The 25108-nt window shown below is 40.4% G+C and overlaps 1 protein-coding gene across 1 annotated transcript in view; it reads right to left on the reverse strand.

Annotated features, from left to right (window-relative positions):
• CFAP61 (cilia and flagella associated protein 61) overlaps positions 1-25108 on the reverse strand; it is a 212707-nt gene that overhangs the window by 132724 nt on the left and 54875 nt on the right. The window contains exons 13-17 of the mRNA XM_018576639.1: positions 24448-24587; positions 18904-19030; positions 16353-16430; positions 13801-14007; positions 11848-11982 (exon numbers count right to left, since the gene is read on the reverse strand). Of these exons, the coding sequence (XP_018432141.1) occupies positions 11848-11982; positions 13801-14007; positions 16353-16430; positions 18904-19030; positions 24448-24587 (687 nt within the window). The remainder of the gene's footprint in view (positions 1-11847; positions 11983-13800; positions 14008-16352; positions 16431-18903; positions 19031-24447; positions 24588-25108) is intronic.

Consider the following 25108-nt stretch of genomic DNA (forward strand, 5'->3'; position numbering starts at 1 on the left):
CTGGAAAGTGAGCTGAATTGCATAATTTTTCCAAATCAGCTATGTTGTTCTAGATTGTTCACTTCTCCTGCCTTCCCAAACTCTTCACCCTTTAGTGAATACACCTGAAGTACAAATCCTAGACGAGTAAATAATGCCCCCAGACTCGAACACAATCCAATTAAAACTTAAATTCCATGATGAAATATGGTATACTTTCTGACATATAACATCAAAGCTCAACTTCCCCAAGTTATGGTAACTTTATCAATATTTTCGAATACAGCCTAAAACCTGCTAAATATGACTAAGCAAGCTTCCTAGTTGTATATCATGCGATTGACTTTCTTGCACCAGTCATACAGCGAGGATGCTGAGTACAATGTCCGAGTACTAGACAGCCACAAAAGTTAAAATCTATACATATCTGCAAAGTCATTAAAGGTCTGTGACCTTTTAAGATATTGGAGCCTGTGGCTCTGCAAAACAGCCATGAAATTAGCATTTTCTAAAGGAGGCCAGCAATGGCAGTCTCCAAGAAAGACTTACTTTAAAGAAACACGGCAACGTTGCCTTATAAAGGGAAAGTCAAATGGTCTCTTTATAGCCCCCCAACCAAGGTATAATTATCATAGTGTTCCCCCACCACTCCTTACATTGCAGCCTCTACTAATTACCTGGTGCTTTTGGCTACTGGGGAGCATGTGACCTCCTCCCATGATGCATTCAATCGCTAAGCCCACAACAGTATAGACACATGGGGCTGATTTATAAATGTATTGCCCAGCTATATGCGAAATGCCTATGCTCATCAGCACCATCTAGTGGCTAATGCTGTCTGATTGGCATCCACCCAGCATAAATCAGCCCCTCGGTATTTTAGAGGAGAAGCAACTGAGGAAGGAGAGCCATTAAGTTTAGTATAAGTGAGTCAGGGCTTTAAAGAGGATCTGTCACTTTTCCATGAATAAATGTAAATAAATGTACTTTTTAGAGTTGCTGTATGATTTAAATGTGACTCTAAAATCAGCTTATAATAATCATTTTAAACCAAAGTCAATAAAATATATGCATATACAATTATTGTCATCATGTATGGGAACACACACTGCACAGGCCTAAATTAAAAACACCATCATTATAACAGCAAAGTTCAATCCAAAGAAGACAGACCATCTAATTATTCCACCATATGATTACACATAACACAAGGCTTCTGCTAACCTTGTCTATAGTCTATAGTTTGATGTTCTTTTTTTAATTGTTTTCCGAGATGTCTTACGCTCAACTGCCTATTTTGCAGTTACATTCTACACTCATTAAATCCCCTTGCTGTCTTTTATTTATGAAATGCGGCGCTTTCATTTATTCAGATAGCTACTTGTTAACCAGTCTTTAGTGTGCTGAAAAGACTGCCTTGCTCTTCACACACAATGATAATTCAGCCTCTCTACAAATGCCACTAACACCTGTGTGCTGCTGACATCTTGCTTTCAAGGCTAGGTAGGTCATCTTCCTTTTAATTTAACAAAGGCGCAAAAGTGACAAACATCAGGGACATTCCTACTAACAATGCCATCTGCTGCCTGCCATGATTGGGCAATAGTCAGGCTCTTAAATTAAATGTAATGGGAACAGCACAGGAAACCTGCTGACATTTACACTAAGGAAATTTACTGGCGGCCGTCACTTTACATGTAATGTGTTTGCACTGGATACTTGTGTCGTAAATTCAGTGGTCTGAACGTGGAAGCATGATAAACACTGCAGCTAAGTCAAGCAGTCAGCCTGTTATTCAGTAACAGCAATGTATCACCATGAAGCAGGTGTTAAAAGATTGTTTCAAGCAAAACAGCAGAGCTAAAAACCCACTTTTTCTACATATGTGTTCATTACAAAATGAATTATTGTGTTTATAAAGACTTCTAGTATAATTATCTAATACTCTTTTAATAGATCTTCATGACAAATTATTTATTAATATGCTGCACACTAGAATTAAGGTTGTGAGTGGAAATGTTGACACTTTGGGGTCTATTTATAAACAATCTGCAGAGCCATGCGCCCTGTGAATCTCTGTGAACGTTCGTTCTGTGCGAATAGAAGCAAAGGGGAACATTCTTAGTACATTTTCTTTTCTGGGTGACTATAATACTGCATTATGGCCACTAGGTGGAGGTACAGAGCGTAGGAAATCAACATTTATTTCCTATGTTCCTCAGTTCCATCTGGTGGCCATAATGTGGTATTACATTGCATTTGACCTGAACAGAAAATATACTGAGAACTTTTGTTTTTGCCGCCTTTTACACAGAACAAACATTCAGAGATCCCAGGGGTGAATTGCTCTGAGAATTGTTTTTAAATAGACCCCTTAGAGTCAATTAAATTATATTGCATTGCACAGCACTGTTGCCCTAATGTGTTTCGGGACCATCCACACCACTACACTGCGGTAATGCGCATTACTGGAACAAATGAAAACACATGTTAGTATGCTGCGTTGGTACGCTTCATTGTGAATTCACTGCACAGCAACACTTAAGTAGAGGGAGGGGCAGTATTTGGTGCCAATCAGGTGTGCTGCATTTAAATGTGCTGACAAGAGAAAAGAGCAGAGTAAGCAGATGGATGAGCTCATTAATTAGCGGCTGCTCCTTGGTTGTCCAATCACCAGCTTTGGCTGGTATTATATAACTGAAGTAAAGAAAATTAGGTCATCCACCTGGCTGTCCTGTCTGACAGGCCTATTTAAATCTCAACATTAGATGAACAGTAATAATAATCCTCTGAAAGGTAAAACAGCTTCCATCGTATTTTGTTTTGTGTGTCCCTGGAAAACGGCTTTAACCAAGGTTATTCACCCAGGCAGTATTCTGATTCATGAGCCCTGCCATTAAGCTGTGGCTTGGATTCATTGTCAAAGTCCCGCTGCTGCTTTATTCTTTCCCCAAGCATCACAGATATAAATGTAAATGATTCATTATATCGTCTTTTTAAATGAAATACTTTTTAAGAAGATATTTTTAAAGTGTTTAAAAGTTTGTGATCATTTTTCTACAGTTTTGGTAAATGAATGAGTAAAATCTACGATGGAGCATTACAATTCACAATAACCAGTATTTGGCTTCCAGAAACACAATTTTATTAATATACAAAATCTCACTTACAAATGTCAAGCATTTGAACAGTAAGTAGGCCATGAACAAGTTACTATTACAACATATTAAATGGCTTCATTAAAATCCATCTCTTTTGTCTCTTCCTAACTTGTCCCACATAGAGAAGTGGCAGCCGTTTGTTGAGGATGAGCAATAATTAAAATGGAATTGACTACAACTGTGGGGGCTTGAATAAAAACATAACGCTTTTTTCTTCTCCTCTAATTGCAAAGTAACAATGATATACTTCAATAAATACATGACATCTTTTCAAGTGAACTTCCAGACTAAACTTTATTTTAGTTTTAACTAGAATGAGGAACAATTAGAATCTATTTCAGGTTTTCATTACTTTTTTTGGCCCCATTGGGGAAGATCGTCCTCATTATCTGACCCAGTGATGGTAGCGATTGAAAAAGGAAGAGAGCTGAAATTGTTTTAAAGTCAGCAATAGAACATTGAAAACTGTTTTTATTAGGTGGGAATGGTTAAAAAATCAGTTATTTTTATTTTACTACTTTTCTAGTTGTACGCTAAAGCAGAACTTGACTTTTACAAAAAAAATCCCCTTCTTTAAAAAAAAAAAAGACTGCAGTACTCACCCTCTCATTGCTTCTTCATTCCCACCTTATCACAGCATTATTTAACTCATTTTCTGTGAGCCCAGGAAGTCAAGGTCCCTGGGAGCATGTAATTAAGCCACCCTGGGCTCAAAAGGAAAATGATACAGAGAACAGTGCCTTCATCATCATGTGAGTCTTGTTCTCTTCATTATTGAGAAGCACCCACCGCTGCCACAGGAAAGAAGACCCCAAGACATTTTTACCTGCCAAAAACCTCTACAAAATTGTTATGTACACAATTCTCAATGTAGGGAAGTGGTCCAAGGGGGAATACTCCAGTAGGGGGATCCTACCCAACCTGGAGCTGGGCTTAAATTTGTATGCCCTCAATAATGTTGGATGTATATATGTCATCCTACACACCTATCTAGTAATAAACCAACAAGATCTACCCTACTCGAATTCCAAGCTTCATCCCATACTGTGGCTTGAATCTTTCGCATCTTTAGGCTGAACAAGGCTGTCACTACTTTCTAGATTCCTCCCCAGTTCACTGCCATTCCCAAACCAGCAGCAGCAGCAGAGTGAGACAACCTTCATGCTAAAGATAAGCCAGGTTGTTACAGAGCTAGTGTAAAGATGGTATAGCTAGTTGGCAGGATTTGTTGAGGCTTCTTATTCCACAACAGTTGAGAGAGCTACTACTGGTTGCCTCTTGGTACCATAGCCCAATTAACATCCAGCCATATCAAAATAGCAGATGCCAGACAAGATGCATTGAAGCATCTACAAAATAAGAGTTAAGCCATAAACAATCATCAAGTAGCTGAATACAGCCTTATTCATTTCCATATTATAGTCCACAACAAAAATAATATACCAGCTTTTAAAAGGTTAACATTCTTAATGACACACACTTGTGCAACTCCTGTAACAATGGAAGACAAAACCTATACAAAAATACTTTTTGCCCATCTCTGAAGCCAGCATATTATGAAATCTCTTGTCTAATGACATTGACAAACCACTTGACCTGATGTCTCCACGCTCATTACTTCACAAGAAGTCTCGCTGTAACTGCTATGTGACTTTTTTGGGACTTAGTGTAAGAAATTAGAAAATTCAAGAGCTTGCTAGCTTCAAAATGTATTATACCTCTTTCTCTGGAAAATGTCATGGCCAGTGACAATTCAAAATGCAGATTTTAACCTTGTCATAATTTAAGCAGTGTTTGGTACTTGCCATTTTAATTTCTACACATGAATTATGAATGTAAAATATAATACTTCTCCCCATAAACACATCGTGTCAAAAATGGACTGTCGTTCTCCCACCAAAAAACCTCGTACTGTATGTGATTACATTTAGACTTCATTTATGCCTAATGGCCCAATTTAGAGTGAAACTGCAACTTTCTAGTTATGGATGGAGCAGGGAAGAGTTAGAACCTTTGTTAAAATTGTCCTGGTTAGCAAGAATCATCCTATTTACATTCTTAATATATTTTCCTTTAACCACTTGAAGACCAGGTGATTATACCCCCTTCCTGGCCAGGCCATTTTTCAGTATTTAGCGCTGCAGTACTTTGACTGACATTTATTCCGTCATGCAACGCTGTACTGAAATGAATTTTATAAAACAAATTTGGGACAGATAGAACTTTCTTTGGGTGGTATTTAATCACCACTGGGGGGTTTTATTTTTTGCTATATTAAGGAAAAATTATTGAAAATTTTTAAACAAAAAAGTTTTTTTTTACATTATGTTAGGAAACCATTATTATTACCCATATTTGTGGTAAAATATAAAAGAAGGTGTCACGTCGGGTAAATAGACACCAAACATGTCAAGCTTTAAAATTGGGCGCACCCGCGAAATTGCAAAAAACTACCATACCCAAAATTAACCATAGGCGACGCTTTAAAAGCTTTTACCGCTCATCAGTTTAGTGTTATCAGTGGTTGATAGCCCTAGAATTATTGCTCTATTCCGGACGTTCGCGACGATATGTAACAGTGTGGCGTAATGGGCGCAATTGTCGTTTTCGCAGGTATGCGAACATGACGAATGTTTGCATGCGTGTATGTATGGGTGGGGACATGAAGAAAAAAAAAATGTTATGTGTACCTTTAAAAAAAAAATTGGGAAACTAATTTTTTTTACACTTAACTTTATTGCTATCACATAGGGGGCTAAGAAACCCCTCTATGTGATAGAAAAAGATGTGGCAGGTCCTCTTTATGGAGACATCAGGGGTCTCTAAGACTCCTAATGTCACCTAGGACCCCCTAGCTTCTCTCCAGCGTCTGAAGCTGGAGTGACACAAGAATGCGGAAGTTATGTAATATACATCACTTCCGCATTCTGATAGCGGAGAGGGGACCGGAGGGAGATCGTATACCGATCTCCCTCTGCTCCCCTGTCCGAGAGGTACTATGCTGGTCCCGGGCTCGCACCAGGCACAGCGGGGCCCGGGACCAGCGTGACAGCAAGAGGGGGGAGCCGCAGACGGGGGGCGCACATACCGGGACCTCATACAAGCCATCACTTGTATGTTAACAGGCATAGCTGCCTGTTTTTACATTTTAGGACTTTCCCGCGCCAGGGGGTATGGCTGAGCGGACGTCTAAAGACGCCCGCTCAGATCTAGAGAGCTCCCGGCCGGCGTTTTTTTACAGCGGCCGGCCGGGAAGTGGTTAAGGACAAGTTCATTGAGATGTAATACTGCCTTATGGCCATAAGGGCCACTAGCCACTAAGTATTTATTTTCTATGCTCCTCAGCGCCATATACTACAGATAGGTCTGCCAATTGTATAAATAGACCCCAAAGCTAACAGGGTTATTCACAAAAGGGTGAAGAGTTTAGAGTAGGCAGGAGAAGAGAACAATCTAGGACAACATAGCTGAACTGGAAAGTGAGCTGGATTGGAGAATTTTTCCAAATCAACTATTTTGTCCTAGATTGTTCACTTCTCCTGCCTTCTCCAAACTCTTCACCCTTCTGTGAATAGCCCTGTAAATGTTTGGAGTTATATTATATTGAGCTTCCACAGGAAGTTAGGGTGCTTGCAATCCAAACATGTGACGAGTTGAGCTAATACCCCCTTTAATGTACAGATGTGCAGTTTAGATTATGAAAAAGCTGGAGCCTTGACATGTTAGGCAGCCTGGGGCACCTAGATCTGGGCAAGCAAGGTAATGTGAAGCAGGTTTAACATGTGTAACAGAGATGAATAGGTCCTGGGAGGAAGTGAGGGAGGTGGCCAGTGGCGTAACTAGAATCTTCAGGGCCCCGGTACAAGAAACCATAAAAGACCCCCCACCGCCATTGGCATCATGTGGTTACCAGGAAGGCTGCCGAGGTTCCCAGCAAGCGCAGGACCTCAAGCAGCCGCTTAAGTTTAAACATTTAGTGCCGGTGTTCGGTCGAGAACGCCGACCCAGTATCTGCACTTGCGCACAGACGTCCCAGCAATACATTATATTAAAAATCAGCAATGCAGAATACCATCAGCCCCCCCCCCCTCTTCCCCCACCTTCCCCCACCCCCTTCCCAGTCCAGACTTACCTGACTCTCATGCAGCACCTTCTTCTGCGTCTCGGCGGCCAGGGTGCAGGTCTAAGTGGAGAGGGTCCTCTCCCACACAGCAGAGTGTGCTGCTTGGCGGTGCCTGCAGCACATTCTGCTGGACAAGTGACAGCCTCTCCAGCCACGCACAGCGCCCGTACATGCTGCGGGTGGCAGAGCGGCGGGGAAGGAGCGGCACTATCTCGGAGGGGGAGGCTCTCTTCTTCCTCTCTGCCCCCTTCCCCCACCCCCCCCACCATGCGGAACACCAGGGCCCAGTCGCAATTGCAACCTCTGCGACCCTGGAAGTTCCACCAGTGGAGGTGGCAGTAACAATGGTTCCTAAAGGATCGGAAGACTTTGTAGTCCTTAGGCTTCTTTTGCTGAAAAAGATGGGCCACCAGTTGCATCCTTAATATGCCAACGAGAAAACCAGAAGGGTCATTGTCACTCAAAGATCATGCAGATTAACCGCTTGCCATCCGTTCGTTGTAAATAAACAGACGGACGGCAAGAAGGCGGCTATGAAGAGATTTTAACCAGCCTGTCATGGTTTGGCAAAGTAAAAACAAAGCATTTGGGTTTATGGGCGTGGAGACCAGACCACGTGCTAGTGGAGAGAGTAACAGTGTCTTTCCACTTCCAAGTGAAATGAACTGCCTTAATCAGAAAATCCCCCCCTGCCATTTGGTGAAACAACTTTGAACTGGAACTCAGCTTGTGGAGTCCTTTTTTCCAGCAAAGGAAGAGTTAGATTAAAGGTTTCTTATTTTTAGTCAGATAAATATGTAATACTGTATAATTATACTCAAAATACCTCAAAAGTTACGAAAATTTACTCCCTGCTAAAAAAGCCTGCTTACAGAGCTCAGTAGCTCAAGCTGAAATTTACACACACCAGCGAATGAGTCAGAACAGATGACTTATCCCGCTCTCCATCCCTCCTTCTATACAACTCACTCCTTCAATGATACGTCATGGAGTTTATTTTCTAAAGGAATAGAGAACTTAATAAAGGGACCATTCACTTTGCAAAGCGATATACTGAGAGCGACGCAGCCGGGACGGATTCCGACAATACTGTCGAGATCCACCCAGCTGCGTGAGTGACAGCTGTGTCCGCCCCCCTGTTCGTTCTTCCAGTCAGTGCTGGAGGATCGGAGAGGGGGAATCCCTGTGGAGAGCAGTGACTGACAGTCACCACTCACTGCAGGGAGACGATCGGTCAAGTGAGCGGATTGGTGAATAGTTCTGCTCACTTCCTGATCAATGGAGCCGACCTGTGGCAGCTTCTTTGTCACAGGTCGGCACTAACTATGAGGATGAGTGGAAATCGCTCCTCATAGTTCTCCTTTAACTTAGTAATTAAGATGTAGCTGTGTTCATTTCAATGAACAGATTAAGCAAGGTAATGTGAAGCAGGATCAATAATGGTTCTTAAAGGTGCTGTATAAAGGTTTTGTATATATTTTTCCTTTCTTTAAATCAGCCAGAAAAAAAAATTAAATTAAAAAAATAGCCAAGTAACTATAAAATATGACATATTCATATCATGCATTCTCATAGTTTTAAATCATACACATGTGGTTGAAATAGAATGCTTCAAGTTTAGTAATCAAAAATAACAAAAACCACCACAGGGTCTTATTTTTTGAAATGTTCCAATTGCTAATAAATACATAGCAGTCCATATCAATGATTATTGTTTGATGACTCATTTTAAAAACAGGAATAAAGTACCAAGAGGCCAAGCTGTCAAAGCAGGTCAGTTATTGCTCATAATTATTTCACCTATTGACTCTCATATCAGTAATTGCATAATTACATTGAACAGATGGATTGCAGAATACTACCAGATGGTGGGGAAGTAAACAGACTGAAATAGTTTTTTTTTTTAAAGACTTTTTGAAAAAACAGTAAATTGATCTAAATATAGTTTGGCACAGTAGGGATTAACCAAATTGAAACTTGAAGGAACAAAGAACGATTTAGGGCGATCATGTATTTCTGGAATGTGAGAGTTAACATTTCCTAACAGCCTAATCGCTGCTGTCAATAAATGATTTTGCATTTGCAAACATCAATGTCTTGTTAAGTACAACTGTTCAGGGAATATTTTTGTGCGCATATCCTGTTTGATGGAAACTGGCAGCTGTTCATTCTGATTTATTAAGGCTTTGCTGCAAATGTTTTCTATATGAAGGCTAAACTTTACAATGTTCTTATAGGAATACAACGTAAGGTGTATGTTACTCCTAACATTTAACTTCTCCTATTTGCTACACTGAAAGTATTTTGTTATATCTGTTGGATAGGTTAGGAAGAATACCTGTTGATTCTGTCAGAAATTGAGAACAGTCCTGTGCACTATGCCCGTGTTTCATCAGGAAGTCTAATCAGCCCTCCCAGATCTTCCCAAGGACAACAACTGCCCCCCATATTGTGGAGATGGTGAGAGAGAGGTGTTCTGTAGTTTGCAAATGAGAACAGAGCATGGCAGACATCATGCTCTTCAGTCCAGCAGAGTATGATGTCTGTGTTGTCAGCCTATAACAGGAATTTAGGAGTTGAGTACTTTCCGGTATATCTTTGATAACATAGTCAAATGGGTAAAACATGGAAAAATGTGCATGTATTGTAATGTACTGTATATTTATTTCTTTATTTATTTTTTACATACACTTTCAGGAAAAAAAACTTACCCTTGCAGTGGGGCTCCTGCACTGCAAGGGTTAAGTGCTTATTCTGGTCTACCAGCTGTAATAATAAGATTTACTTACCTGATCCCAGCTTCCTTCGGGCTGCTAGACTGGTCCACGCAGCAGTCTTAGGACCGCTGATGATATCATATCTTATGCAAGTCCATTGACCTGCATTAGTCATGAGGACACCAAGGGACATTCTATAGCCAGAGTGGAGAGGGGGCAAGAGGTGAGCACTGGGTGATTGCTGGGTATGTTAGGACTTTTACAGCTGCAGTAGATCTACTAGTTGCGCATAATTTTTACCATAAGAGATCATGTCATGACACTTGGCTAGGTCGGCATTTCCCAACTTAGTGGTAACACTTAGGTAACACCCAAATCAAACAGTTGTTTTTTGTTTTGTAACAGATTCTCTTTAATAAGTATCCTTTAGGTCTTCCATCCATATCTTCCTACCAGTGCAGTAACCTATTGCAACCAGTAAGAAAGCTTTCACTCTTCTGGCTCTTCATAATTAATAAGAACTGAAATCTGACTGATTGCTGTGTGTTACCACAAACCACCATGCAGCCCTAAATAAGCGCTTATAAGGCAGTGGGGAACAATGATAAGTTTTAATGCTATTCACTTAGTAGAAAGTTGTTTTAGCCACAATTATCCAATCGTGCAACATAAGACAGTATGTTAAAGTAAACCTTTAGGTCCCTAAAAGTAGAAGCTGTATTGCAATGCATCAATTATGCAAGCATCAGCATTTCCATACATGAGTCTCTGGAAAGGTAAATATATTGCCTCTTCTTTTACAGGTATAGTATTGTGTACAAATGGCCCTGTGGTAATAGTGGCCATTTAATTACTGCAGTATTCATTTTCTCTTTTGGACAAACTGTGCAATTTCCCTCGAGAGCTTTTAAACACTTTTCATCAGTTTGGACAATCTTTTTCTTTAGTGTCAATATAAATGTTTAGACAAGTGATGTGAAAGGCATGTATATCTGTAGAGCTGAAATTTGCTCAAACAGAACAAAGTACCAGAATTGACAAAGCTGTAATCTGCTATGGGCCAGATGTACAAAAAAACTACGCAAGAGGACTGCATGTATGTAAGGTTGTATTCGGTCTTTGCCAAGTAGCTTAGGTACAGAGAACACAATAGTCACAGCTACAGTACCACCAAATATTTACTGGGGCACCAACAAAGTTCTCCAACCATATATCAAACGATGAACATTCTGCAATCCCTGCAATCATAGTTTTTTGAAAAATGATATGCAAAAAAAAAAAAGAAGTGTTTTCTTCAGTTAAAGTTTAACACATACATTCCCCAATTATAGCCAACAAACACAGGTCCCTTTCAGACAGGCCGTCCAATAAGGTCCGCCTGCCAGTTTTTCCAGTGGATCTGATCGGAAGCCCAATGTTAATCTATGGGCAACTAGATCTAAACAGGCGTGCATTTGTTTATGTCCGATTACCCCCGACTCCTTCCAGATCTGGAAACGAGCATCAGACATAATCAGATGTAAAAGGACACATGTCCCATATATCAGTGCACGGATCCCCTGCTGATCGGAACTGATAGGCACCCGTGTGAAAGGGGTCTTACCAAAACAGGTCTAGGGTATGCCCAGCAGAAATATGTAACAACATCTGTTAGATTACTTTTTCTATATGTCATTTTGTCAACAGTCCATCTACTAGTGAAACACAGCAACAAATTATCGCAGTTCTGCCTGTAAGGGTATGAGCACAGGGTTCTGTGTAATTAAGAAGCAACCTATTGAAGCTAAGGCAGTAATTCTATGCCATCTGCCAAACCTTGTAGGGCCTGGCATGGTGCCTGTTGCCTGCTGTAGCTTCTGTTACCCACCTGATCCTTGGAGACCTGCTTTGATGGAGCATTTATGCCAAGCTTTTCCAGAGGATAGACAGTCTGTCGTCTTGGTCGCACGGGAACCATGTAATGAAGGGCAGATGTCAGTGAATGGGCACAGGGATTCTTAAACTGAAAGACAGCGATCAACACTTTAGTTTGGAGAATGTCAGCTCTGCGTCTCGCAGATGTTTAACAAACACAGAATTCTTAACAGACTTGGCAAATTGTGAGAGGCGGGTTAGGGAAAATAATAACAAATAAACATACTCCTAGAGCAGCGGAATGAATTTCACATAATACCCATCACTAATGAAGATAATTATGAGAGTAATTACATTACCATCTCAGTGGGAATGACAGATAAACAAGTGGCTTGGTTTATGGCATTTTGTTGTACCAGTATGTTTCCCAGGAGCTCATTTTCTTAGGACTGTCATAGATCAGCTAAATCTAAACTCCCTCTATTTTGTTATATGCTTGATGGCAGCCATTCCACATTTAGAATCAGCTGTTACATGAGATGGCAAGAAAATAAAATAGCCTGTGGCATTGTTAAAACCAAATGATGCAGGAAAGTAGAACTGAAGTAGAAGTAGAACATCGTACAGAGAAAGTATTTTGAAAGAGTTGAGTTGGATATCATTTGGTTGGGAAGAGTGGGGAAAACACTTGTGACAGCCCATACTGAAAGCTCAACAGGTCTTCTTTCATGGTCCTCTAAAGTTTGAGATTACATGGGCGGCAGCCTCCACCGCCCTCTGAGAAGCAATTTGCGGTGGATCACTTTACAGAGGACAGTAGAGCAGCAGCTGCCTGGCATTCAGGAGGCAATACAGCCACCTCCTGAATGCAGGTTTTTTAAATCCAAATGGGTACACACTATTGCAATACTGTGCCGCAACTGCGTACCCACACAGTTGCGGCAAGGTCCTATTCATTGCAATGACAAGTGGCACCACCTGCCAAACATTGCATGCTGTATATTTTCTGCTGCGCCATAACGCAAAGCATTGCGGCCATGGCAATGTATACAACACTGTTCAGCTGCAGTGCTGACATTGCAGCAAGCCACCAGTGGGCCATAAAACCACAATCCCCCAAAAAGGGGTGCTTGGGTGTGGTGCTCTTACTGTTTTACTGCTCCCTTGCATCCATGTGAATGGAGCCTTAGTATATAGCTGTATGGTCTGGTATCTGGTATCTACATAGCCTTACCTGGACATAACAGATTTTACTACAGGTGCTAAGAAATGGAAATTTTGAAGGAGGATACATGGATGATTTCTCTACCTTCCATAATTCCCTGTTACTGCAAGCTTTTTTGTGCTATGGGTCACTTTTAAATGCATATTCTATTAAAAGCTGTTCCATTTATCAATAAAAACCAGCCCTTGAGCTCCTGGCAGGTAACTTTCTGTAGACTGAGATGATGTCACCAGTCGGCTGTGGGTAGAGATCTGCCAGATCTGAAGAAGAAATGAAAGTGATCCCATCATGATAGGGTCAAGACTAAAACTACGGTAGTCTGTAAAACAAGATGCTATATCCTCACCTTTCCAGGGACCCATGTGTTAAAACTCTGCTGTGTTGATGATCCCCGGCTACTGCAGGTATCTGACACTTCCTTGAGTGTCCAACACCTGCTTTCCTGCTGCATGCTGTGGTTCCTCCTACTGGCTCAAACATTACTACTAGGCCTATGAGCCAATGAGAAGAACCACAATGTGCATGGGTGGGGGGAAGTAGGTACTGGACACACCCTATAATGTCAGATACCTGCAGCGGACGGGCATCAACAACATAGCAGAGTTTTCACATAGGCCCCCGGAAAGGTAGGTATATGGCATCTGGTTTTACAGGCTACTTTTATGTTATTGTTAACAGTATAATGACAGGGTCATCATAGCCAGAAATTACACACTGAAAAAAAAAAACCCACACAGTTACCTGACTTTTATCATATGGTGGGTAGATAGGGTAGTAGAGGGATGATTTGTGTGATAACCGCAGAATCTCTTTCAGGAAATACTTGCTGTAGTGTTTAAATATTGGATTCAAAGCATAATGGTGAAGATGTCCATGCTCATCCCGCTGATGATGGTTGTAGTAGATAAAATCTTCAATGTTGTAATGTGAGCGAATATATTCTATGTCCTAGATCAATGACAACACAGACACTTGGTGACAGAGGCACATTATGCTGTATCAGCAATAAAATAATTAAATGCAGAGCTAACAATAATGAAGACATCCATGAAGCTGAAAGTCACAATGAACTCATTGATTATAGTTTTTTGTATTTTAATTTCAGTATGAGCTCCAACAAAGCCTGTTCAGTACAATACAGCCAGCTCTCAGCCTTAGGCAGAGTTTTGTAAGTATTATGATGAAAATGTAAATTACAGTATATCTAGAGCCAAAACCTTTTTAATATAGAATAAAGAATGGTTTAAACCCATGAGTTTTGTTGACCATATATGTCCCTTTTGGGGGGGGGGGGTTCCCCTTTCCCTACTTCCTGTTCCTGTCCTGTAAACACAAAAGGAAATGAAAGAAAATCCCCTCTTGGGCAGTTGTCACTAAAACTAACGTCTCCATTTTCAAATTTACAATTTTCTGATTTTTCATCACTTTAAGTACTTAATTCATAAATAAACACTGCTGCATAAAATAATAAAATACAGGCATAATGCTCAGCTCTGAAGCAACATGCTAGTGGCATAGAGGCTATGGGAAGCCACAGCATGCAGTGGGCATATGTAGCCATCTTAAACACACAGAAGTGTTGGATGCTGAAGTCTCAGCTCTAGCTTTGTAAAGAACAAAGATTGGGCAAAAAAGGGGTTGAAAAAGGGTAAATATTACACCTAAATGTTATGCATAATGTTTACTTTTTCAAGCAACAGGGTCACTTTAAGCTTGTGTATTTGATTTCGCAATGTGAATGCATGGAAAACGCATAGTAAACACGTAATCACATGGTGAATGCATCTCAAAAGCCTGTGTACATAAGTTCATGAACAACAATCTGAACAGGTACAGCGTACATGCGTTATCATGTATGAATTAACCTGCCAGCCTAGTTTTAGGGTTCGAATATTCTTCAATAATGTGTGAGAAATTGACTTACTAGACAACACAGTTCCATTTCTGCATGTAGATGTAAGACTCATTCTATGCACATTTTTATCCATATGTATATTAATCAAGGAACAAGATATGTGCAGTCATGATTTCTTTTTTTCCCCATCCACTTACATTTACATTTAACATCATCAAACCTACAAAACTGGATAATAAACATATTATGTGGCTTGTGCCAGACTTACAATCCAGAGCGAATATAGCAGCAGTGTGATAGCCACATAAAATATCAATGGATTCGCTGTTGTTATCGCTATAACTGGCAATGGTCTGCTAATGGCTTATAAACTATTTTTATGCATGGCAACAATCTGAAATAAATCTCCTAACAGCTAGACGGGTTTTATGTTTGTGAGACGGTCTGGGATCATTTTTATATGACAATACAATGAGGCTGATATAAGCAATGCCATTCAGAAGGACAACTCTTAATGCACGACTATAAATTGCTGGCAAACAGGTTAATATATACTAAGTCAGTGCAAGGAGCAATGAGAATGTGTAAAGTGTAGCAACTCAGAGCCACCAATTAGTTTTAAATGGCGGCATCCTTAGTTCTTCCAGTGATGATGGTTTAAATGTATTTGGTAATCAGCATTTTAAGACCCATTCCAGATTTAGCATCACTTAGAATGGCTCCCTTGGCTCTTTGCAGAGTTTGTCTGCTACAGACTCAAGTAGAGACAGTACAGACACTAGTATAATCATTCCCAGAGGCCCCTTGTGATCAGCTGTAACTGACCATGCCAGTGAATGTGCTGTACAGAACTCAGAAGCACAGAGGACTGGTGGCATTAGCATGGGCTTGGCTGGTGATGTCAGTTTGACACCATCAGCAAGGTTTTGTTATCACTGCTGATCTCCTTTGCTTTCCACACAGCAAACAAGCTAGCAATGTTAAGTAACACAGAGCCTAAGTAACTCAGTGTTCTAGTTTGCTGTGCGACAATCAGAAGCACTTCCAGTAGAAAAGAACTTGGTGTTAACGTGCATTGGCATCTCTGCTTTTGTCAACTCAACATAATCCATGCCATGGTGTCACTTCTGATGTACTCCCCCGTACAACACAATTGATAGCAATGTTTGGTCACACAGAGCTTCTGTAACTTACTGTATCTTCTGTACAGCACTCAGAAGCCCTTTCTGAGAAAACGAATAAGCGGCACAGCATGAGCATGGCTGATGATGTCAGGCTATCATCACCAAGTACGACCATGCCTTCATAATAACGAGACAAAGGTTCCATCCATTCTCTCTCTATCCATAAGCTTTATTTAGAGCATTATTTAGAGAAATTACCTTAAAATACTTATCAGCTGAACAGTTTTTGAAGATTTATAAATAAATTAATATACCTCTTCATTTCTTAATATTGAAATGCCAACAATCTGGTCAGCAACTTCAGCAACAAATGCCTGAACAGGTGTTCCATCCTATTAAAAAGATAACAAAAGTTATAGTATGCACACTTTTTTTTTCTTCAAAAATGTTTTATTAAATTTTCAGCAATTTTTTACATTTGTAAAACAATCGTCACCACTTCAAAGAAGTAAGCATACCACGCAGTGGTTGATCACAGCCATAACAATCCATCCATAAACATATACATGGTGGATGGAGCACTCAAAACAGTGCTCCCTCTATAAACAAGTATTCATACAGTGCCATCAAGCATTACCCCATTACTCTAAGGCATGCCTCCGAAGGAGGTTGTCAATCCTGGCCTATCTGCAGGACCCCCAAGGCATTCGACAAGGCATTGATCAGGTACAATTTAGTGTAGTGGAAGGGCTTGACAATTTGCTGGATTTCCTCCATAGAGTAAGCACTACTAATAAAATATCTCCATCGTGATATAAAAGGCGTAGAATGGGCATCCTCATGAATCTCTGCATCCAGTTTGTCCTTACACATCAGCAAGTATGCACACTTTAATCCACAATTGCAATGCTACAATCCATTATCCTCCAACCTGTAATGTCCCACTTACTCACATACTAAATAGTAATTCCTAACATTGGGCCTTATTTATAAACTCACATAAGAAATGGTTGTATTGCTCCATAGGAATGAATCAGATTAAAACTGGATTTGATTGGTTGCTTGATAGGAAAATGGCAACTGGGCTCCAATTACTTGGGAAAGTGAACTTACCCTTTAGTGCACATTGTGTGTACTAGAGAGCGCTGCTACCTGGCCACCACAATATGGCACACAGTGGAATGGGGGCAGCACTCAGCGCACACACACAATGCCCTACGCGTGCGTTTATTAATTTTACATTTTTATTAAATTTTAATAAATGATTACATTTTTTTTTTTTTACTTTTTATCATTTTCCCCCAATTTTTTTCAATTTACTTTATTGCTGTCACACAGGGGATAACAATCCCCTGTGTCATAGCATTTGTAGGTGACAGGTTCTCCTTATGGAGACTATGTTTCCCCTGCCTTCCAATACAGAAGATCGAGCACAGCATCGGCCTGTGACAGCTGAGGCGGGAAGCACAGTGACTACAGCGCTCCTGCCTCACAGATCACACAGAGCAGATCGGAGAACGGACATTCTACAACCTGGTCCTGCTCTCCTTTCTGAACTCATGTGCCGTGGTCCCGGGTCCCCCAGAAGAGCAGGGGAACCCAAAACCAAAACCATGACGGGGAGGTAGGGTGGGGAAAGGAGGCTGGTACAAATTAATTGGGTGGCTGTACAGCCACCCAGTTCATTTGCACAAAAAAATGGTCTACAAAAGTATCACGTTCATCCGATTCAAATCATGTCCTAATAATGTTGATCAAGACAAGGAGAAAACAAAACTCTAATAAGGAAGAAGCAAGGTAATACTCATAGTGCCAAAAACTGATCCTGCATGTTATTGAGTTACATAAGAAGTGATAAAACAAATGTACCAATTCATTCATGTATTTACTTTTGATGCTGCTACAGACTGTCTCTTGGCAGGGTCTCAGGATACCAGGAACTAACTATTTTAAACATATTAAGAACAGTCGCTAACATATATACCATATTCTTCCAAACAAAAGCACACCTTTAAAGTGACACTAAACTCAGGAGTTAAACCTGAAAAATGCATTCAAGTACCCTTTTAACAGAAATGTATCTTATTTGTGTATCACTCGGCTGTAGATCCTCAAATCATTTGTGAATTGGTGCTGACGCTGCCCTTCCTTCTGGAGGGTGGCTACTTTTGTTCCCCATGGTCCCTGTGTGTGTTGTAAAGTAGACACCGCTCCAAGCTTGCTCCCGTGGTGGACTACAATCTCATGTTTAGTTTTCTAATTTGTATGAGACTTAAAGGACGTAAGTATGTGAAGCTGGTGGGGCTGTCAATAAAGTCACCCTGTTGCTTTTGCCCTGCATGGACAAAGCAAAGGTTCACTTTAAGATCCCTTAGAGCCCAAACGATACGAGAAGCCAGTGGGTAATACATTCCTCCTGCAGCTACCAAAAAACTGAAATATAGTTGTTAGGTCATCATTAACAGACCCTTTAAGTGTGACATACAAGCAGAAAGGTTGGGGAAATCTGCTTTATAGTCATGGCTTTTCATCTAATAATTCTGCCATACCAGGGATGCACCGATGCCGTTTTTTCGGTATTGAGTACGAGTTCGGTATCGAGTTCCTGATTGGCTCCATGCTCCTTCGTCACCAAGTGACGAGGGAGCATGGAGGTGGGGGGTCAATCAGGAAGCTGGGCAGTGTGTAATGACTTGCTGTCCGAATTCCTAATACCGGAAGTTCCGGTATCAGGATAGGCATCGGGAGCAAATAATTGGTATCGGCACCGATACTAGTATTGGTATCTGTGCATCCCTATGCCATACACTATAATGACTTGACCTCAGCCAAGTACAGCTATAGTTTCTGAATCATGTCACTTACAACATCTCTCCGTGCATCATTGTAGATTTTCAGGTCATCCAAAATGCTTTCATGGAGGTGCAGAGTTCCTATGAGCTTTCCGACAGCTGGCACGTCACTGGACTTTGCCGCCCTCACCTGTAAGAAGCTGAAAACGAAGGTGAAACATTCACATGCAAATGATTAGCTTGTGACTGCATGAAATGTAATTGCAGATTAACTGTACTAATGCAGCCTATTATGAAGCGGGTGCCGCTAGACACACAATGTTCAATGCAAAAAACCCACAGGAGCTGTTCTTTCAGCACCATTATTTAGAGGCAGGAAGCAACACTGAGAAGCTCTGTGAAATGCAGCTACAATACCATTAGCACATTAATCCCTCAGGCTTTTTAGTACTTGTGCACACAGTCTGTTTTCTATCTCTGAGAGCACAGAGTAAAGCATGGCACTGGGATAATATAAAACCCACACTTTCATCCCTTATCAAAACACAAAGAATTCACTTCAATAAGATTGAGGATTTTTACTATATGCATTCGAGTTGTAATTATTAGGCTTAAAAACTTAAACTCTACCACACTCAGCACACACATAACCAATAATATACCAAAAATATAAACACATTTTGCAAAAAGTGTTTTTGGCTTTTAATTAAAGTGGCCCTTTGGTCTTTTCCAAGTCTTTTGGACTTTTAGATATATATGTAAATGTCATCAATAAATATATTTTCAAGGTTGAGTTAATGTTATAAAACACTGGTTTTCATGTTTAGTTATATATGTACAAAGAGGCAGGCATATTTTCTTACTACATATGCAGATGTTATGTTTAGTTGTGCTGCACACTGTGTGTACTTTTTGATACTGTCATATACGTTATTTATACATCTCATATGTTGTATGTTAGTCACTTCTGAGTCTTTACTATGACTTTTTAAGTGACTTGTGCTTTTGTAACAATAGTCCATAGCTCGTAATTTAGCATGTGGCTAAGTCGCACTAAGAGGCACTGAAATATGTTGAGTGTGTGTAAGAGTGTGTGTAAAAGTGCTAATTGTGTGTTTGCGTGGTTGAGTATGTGTGTCCCATTGATTAAACACATGCTTCTTTATTAGCTTTAGGACACTGCCACAGAGACAGAATCATCGGTAGACATAATATTAATTAAGCTCGATGTTCTTATCTTTATGATCTCTGCTCAATAATTAAAGCTTACTCCCATGGCACTGATGGATGTCTGGATTCTATTATCCATTTGATTAAGTTCATTACTATTTTATATCCACTTTCTGTATACAAATACATCATTCAAACAAACTCATTATTATAATTCATCACAATAAAAATTATACAAGCAGGTTTTTTTTTCAATTAAGCTTGGAAAAGACTGAAATAAACTGAAACATTAGAAACGTTTGGAGAAAACAAAGAGTGATGAATCATTTTTTTAGAGAAATGTTTTGTAGATGAAGGTCCCTGGAACAGGGTGAAGTAAGATGTAAATAAAATAAAAAATCTGGTAGGAAAAATTAAACCGTCTTATAACAGTTGAACAGATCTGTGAGCTTAGGCTTGGTGCACACCTAGGTGTTTTTGAGTAGTAGAAAAAGTGCTTCAAAAAATCCCATGATTTTCAATGGCCCATGTTTACACCTGAGCAGCAAAACGCCAAACAAAGGAAAAAGTACATGAGCTTCTTCTGGTAGTTTGCAGCTTGTTTTTCCCCCATAGACTTCAATGGAAAGGCCAGGAAACGCATGACAGAAGCATGTTGCACATTTTCATGTGTGTTTTTGCTATGTTTTTAAGCTGCCAGACAAAGTGCATGTCTTCATGTGCGCGTGTTTTCACAAGCACAAAAATTTGCAAAACGCGCAAAAAATCTAGGTGAACCCGTGCGTACAAATGCGCAAAAACAATGAAGCTTTGGTGTGAAAGGGGCTTTAAGGTGAAGCTGTGATTTGCCTATGCAGGAGGGTCTCTGTTCCACCCAGGGCTGGTGCAAGGCTATTTTGCTCCCTAGGCAAGAAAGTGAAATAGCAGTCTGGCTACTGCTCCCAGCTGCTTACAATCACCTGTGGGCTGCAAAAGCCACAGAGGGGGGGGGGGGGGGGGGGGGGCGTCCCAAAAAAACACCCTTGGCGGCTGCCTAGTTTCCCTATCAGCACCGCCAGCCCTTGTTCCCCCCATTTGGATATGGTCAGGTTTAAAGTCCCTCAGGTGCTAGATTTAGCTGTAGGCCAAGTGTGGGCAACTTCAGCCCACCAGCTGTGGGGAAACTACAAATCCTACTACAAAACATTTGACCAGAAGAGAAATTACACTAAGAACATTCATTTTTGACCCATTGTCACAACCGCTGGTTATATCGCATAGAGCGAATTTACATGCAGTTTCACTGGATGAATAGGCTACACACATTTTTTACAACTGGCCCCTTACTTTTAAAAGTAAAATTTCAATGTAAAAAAAAGAATATAAAAGCTTGCATGTATCTGACTTGCACTGTAGAATATGCATGACTGGAAAATGCAACCAGGTTATATGATTCTGGCAGAAGATAAGATCACCCATGATTACCCATTTGCAAAAACTGGATGGGGCAAGTAGGACAGAGCAATGTGAGGAATTGTTATGTAAACGTAACTGAGAATACAAAGAACACACAGCGAATCTGTTTCAGATAGGAAATGGTGTAACTATTAGCTTGTACTTTAAAAGAGATTCAACAAAGGAGAAGTCTTTAATTCTCACTTATCAATTCCATATATGTGATGACAAGCTACAAAACCACATCATTAGACTTCGAGTGGAGTGAAATTTGGATAAATATTTCCCCAAAGGCTCCTCCTGCCCTTCCCAACACTTAGAAAAAATAAAAATGCAGATTTTTCATTAATCATTTTTCATTTCAGCTAATAGATCTACAGCAAGCTAATTGGGTGTACATATGATGCACCTCCATAGACTTCAATAGACTGTCTGTACTCCAACTGATGGACATAGCAATGGGCAGCCCATTAAAGAACCACTTCGGGTAACATTTTTATTAACCCTTCCCGAGGGGCTACCTCGGCACTGCAAGTGTTAAGTGCTCATTTTTGCTCGGATCAAACATACAGTCTAAACGTTATATTCACCCGATCCTCTGAGCCACCAGCTGTGACAGTGCTTTCTCCAGCCCGTCTCGTCCGCTCCAGTAAAGGCATGCCCCTTGGTATCCTGACATACAATACTGTCCACTGTGTATAGAATATGATAACTAAGGGACCTTAGACTGCTGCAGTGGAGGGGGAGAGAGGATCCAGGGACTGGTCTACGAGCAAGCCAGCTCAGAGGATCGGGTGAGTATCATTTATTTTTCACCCTAGTCAAAAACAAGCACGAGGGTAGCCCCACTACAAGAGTTAATAACATTTTCTCTCAGAGTTCTGCTTTAAGGTTTTTGCAACTAGTTTATGTTTGCATGGTGCGGCCACAACTGGCTCAGAGAAAGACTTAGGGTATAAACAAAGCCAGAACGTAGTGTCTCTGACAGCTGCAGGACTTAATGCATGCATGTAATGGGGCTCTGCATGTCTATTATCCAAAGTGTTGGGAACAGCGAGGCAGGCCTTTAAGGATATGTTTATCATCATTTCAGCCCCACTAATGATGTGGTCTTATAGCTTGTCATCTAATATATGGAATTGATAAGAATTAGGGTTAGGTTTAAATTAGGAATTACACCAGGATGGATGTAGTTACAGTATTTGACTGTGACTATACCAAAGCATTCACAAATGACTTTAACTGAGATGACAAAAGGTCTAATATTTGTCCATGCTAACGATCACAGACAGCCTCATTGATCAAAGTGTCTGAAATAAAAACTGTCTGCACTCTCAAACCTGTGACAGAAAATACTAGGATATGATTGGCAGCAAGTTCCAGCAACAATTATTTTTTTTCAGATACTTTGATACCGATACCACATTCTTATTCAGTACAAGTTTTTTTTTGTAGTACAGAGAGAGGAATTTATCAAAACTGGAGCAGACAAAATGTGGAACAGCTGTTTATGGCAAACAATCAGCATCTCTCTTCTGTTTGTTGAGTTAAGGTTTGAAAATGTTTCCATTTTCAAACCTTAACTCAACAAACAGAAGAGAGAAGCTGAATCTGATCCCAGATTTTGTCTGCTCCCTGTTTTGATAAATTCCCCTAATTGAGCTTTCAGGCCCATTCATTTATTGCACATTGAAAAGATCATCAGCTTAGCGATCCTAAACACTGACCACCAAGGTTCAGTATTTCATATGATCCATTTTCAGTGGAATTAAGCAGCACTCTGTTTTGGGCGAGAATGGTCATAATGGTGGACCTTGTGAAAGTAGAATTGGCTTTATAAGGAGTATTGCAGGCTGAATTTCTTAATGTGTAAACTGGCTATATAAGACTCAAATTGTAAAGTCCTGCTGGCCAGAATTCGACCAGTGTTTGACACCACTGGGTGTTGCTTTTATGGACTTTACAGTATGAAATAAAGATACATATGGAGGAGGTTTCTTGTGTGCTGTGCTGCCACCATGCTGTAAACTGTGGCCCCACTGGCACGCCTCTATTCCACGAAAATTTACTTTTTGATTAACTTTTGTCAAAGGATCTGGTCTGAAACTTCTCAGGCACACAGGGGCTACAGCCGATCAATCAACAGCAAATCAACTGCTTCTTCTCATTCAGCGCAGTTTAGTTAGGTTTTGTTCTGACTAACTGGAACGTGTACATGGAAATTCTGTATTGATCAAAGACTGTCTATACATGGCCAGATTGAAGCAGTGAAACTTGAACATCTCCTGAAGTCATTCACAAGAGTTTCTGATTCTCTCCATCTTGCTCATACAGAATACTGGTCAGCCTAGCCTTCTTGTAGTATTTGCCTGTCCCACATCCACCTTTTTGTTACTGTGTACCAGAATAAAGGTTGTATATACTGCACTGATCCCATGCAGGCTGGGTGGAGTGAAGGGGATATTATGATTGCTGAATGTACACATTTTATATTAGACTTTGCCAGCATACTGACTGCCTATAGCAGTGCATTTTCAATAAAAACTGCAGTTATTGTTTAGTAAAGAATCATTACCCAATCTTAGCCACCTCTCTGTCTAACATGGTCACATCTGTGGCCAGTGTTATTCTAGCTAGACTTTTCCATCACTCAGCTGCAGTCACTTTAAAAGACCGAAAATATATACAAGTTTATAGTCCAAGCCATGACATTTTTATGAATCATCTAAAATCTGTACTAGCATCCATTATTTAAGAGATTGATTCCTTTTCTACTTTCATAACAGTAAGCATTTAAATGAAGACAGATCTAATATATAGGGGCCTCCAGCTGGATATCCTGCTTTATGGATTTTATTAATTAAGTTGCCAGAAAGCCTCGGAAAATAAATGAAAGCAGCATCCCCAGACCCCGGAGCTGTGCACTGACATGAGAAGATACGGTCGCACTATATCCACACGAGTGCAGGTTTGAAAAGACCGTCAGAGATTGGAGAGCTGATTTTCCACTTACTTGATCAAGCCGGCACGGTGGAAAATATAAAGCTCCTGAGGCAAGGTGCACGTACTCAGAGGGACAGCGCGCACAAAGCTTTGCAGCAGAGGAAATTCAGGGGTCAGGTGAGGAACCGTAATGATGCAAAAGTCTTTATCCTTGAGCAATGAAACACAAATCATATTACTGGAATCCATGCATACCATCCACCTGGGAATTAACACTAATTAATTAAAATGTTTCATGCATCAGAGCTCACGGTATTAGCTTGGAATGATTTCATGCACTAGAGGTGGAACAGGCTGGCACAGGGACTTATAAATAAACAATACCATAACATTACATGAGTGACAATATTTTACCTACATTAATTCGGAGGTTCGTTTAATTGCGGTGCTTGTTTTTCTCGCATAATTAAAGTAATTATTTCTGGGAAACAATCAAGTTAAATTAGGGGAAAAATGCAAGAAATGAAAAACTGGAGGCGTTTCAAATAAAATCCAATCCAATGGTGTTCATGATTTCTTCTAAAAGATGCTAAAAAAAACTAAACATATTAGTGGTGTTCTTATGGAGACATACCTATATGACCCCAGTTTTCCAATATGATATTCAACAATATTGCTGGGTCTGGGTCACAACGGTGGAAGTAAATGAACTACACAGCTGCTGTTTAAGA

The sequence above is a fragment of the Nanorana parkeri genome, unplaced genomic scaffold, assembly GCF_000935625.1.
Source record: "Nanorana parkeri isolate BGI_ZX_2015 unplaced genomic scaffold, ASM93562v1 scaffold72, whole genome shotgun sequence".
NCBI lineage: Eukaryota > Metazoa > Chordata > Amphibia > Anura > Dicroglossidae > Nanorana > Nanorana parkeri.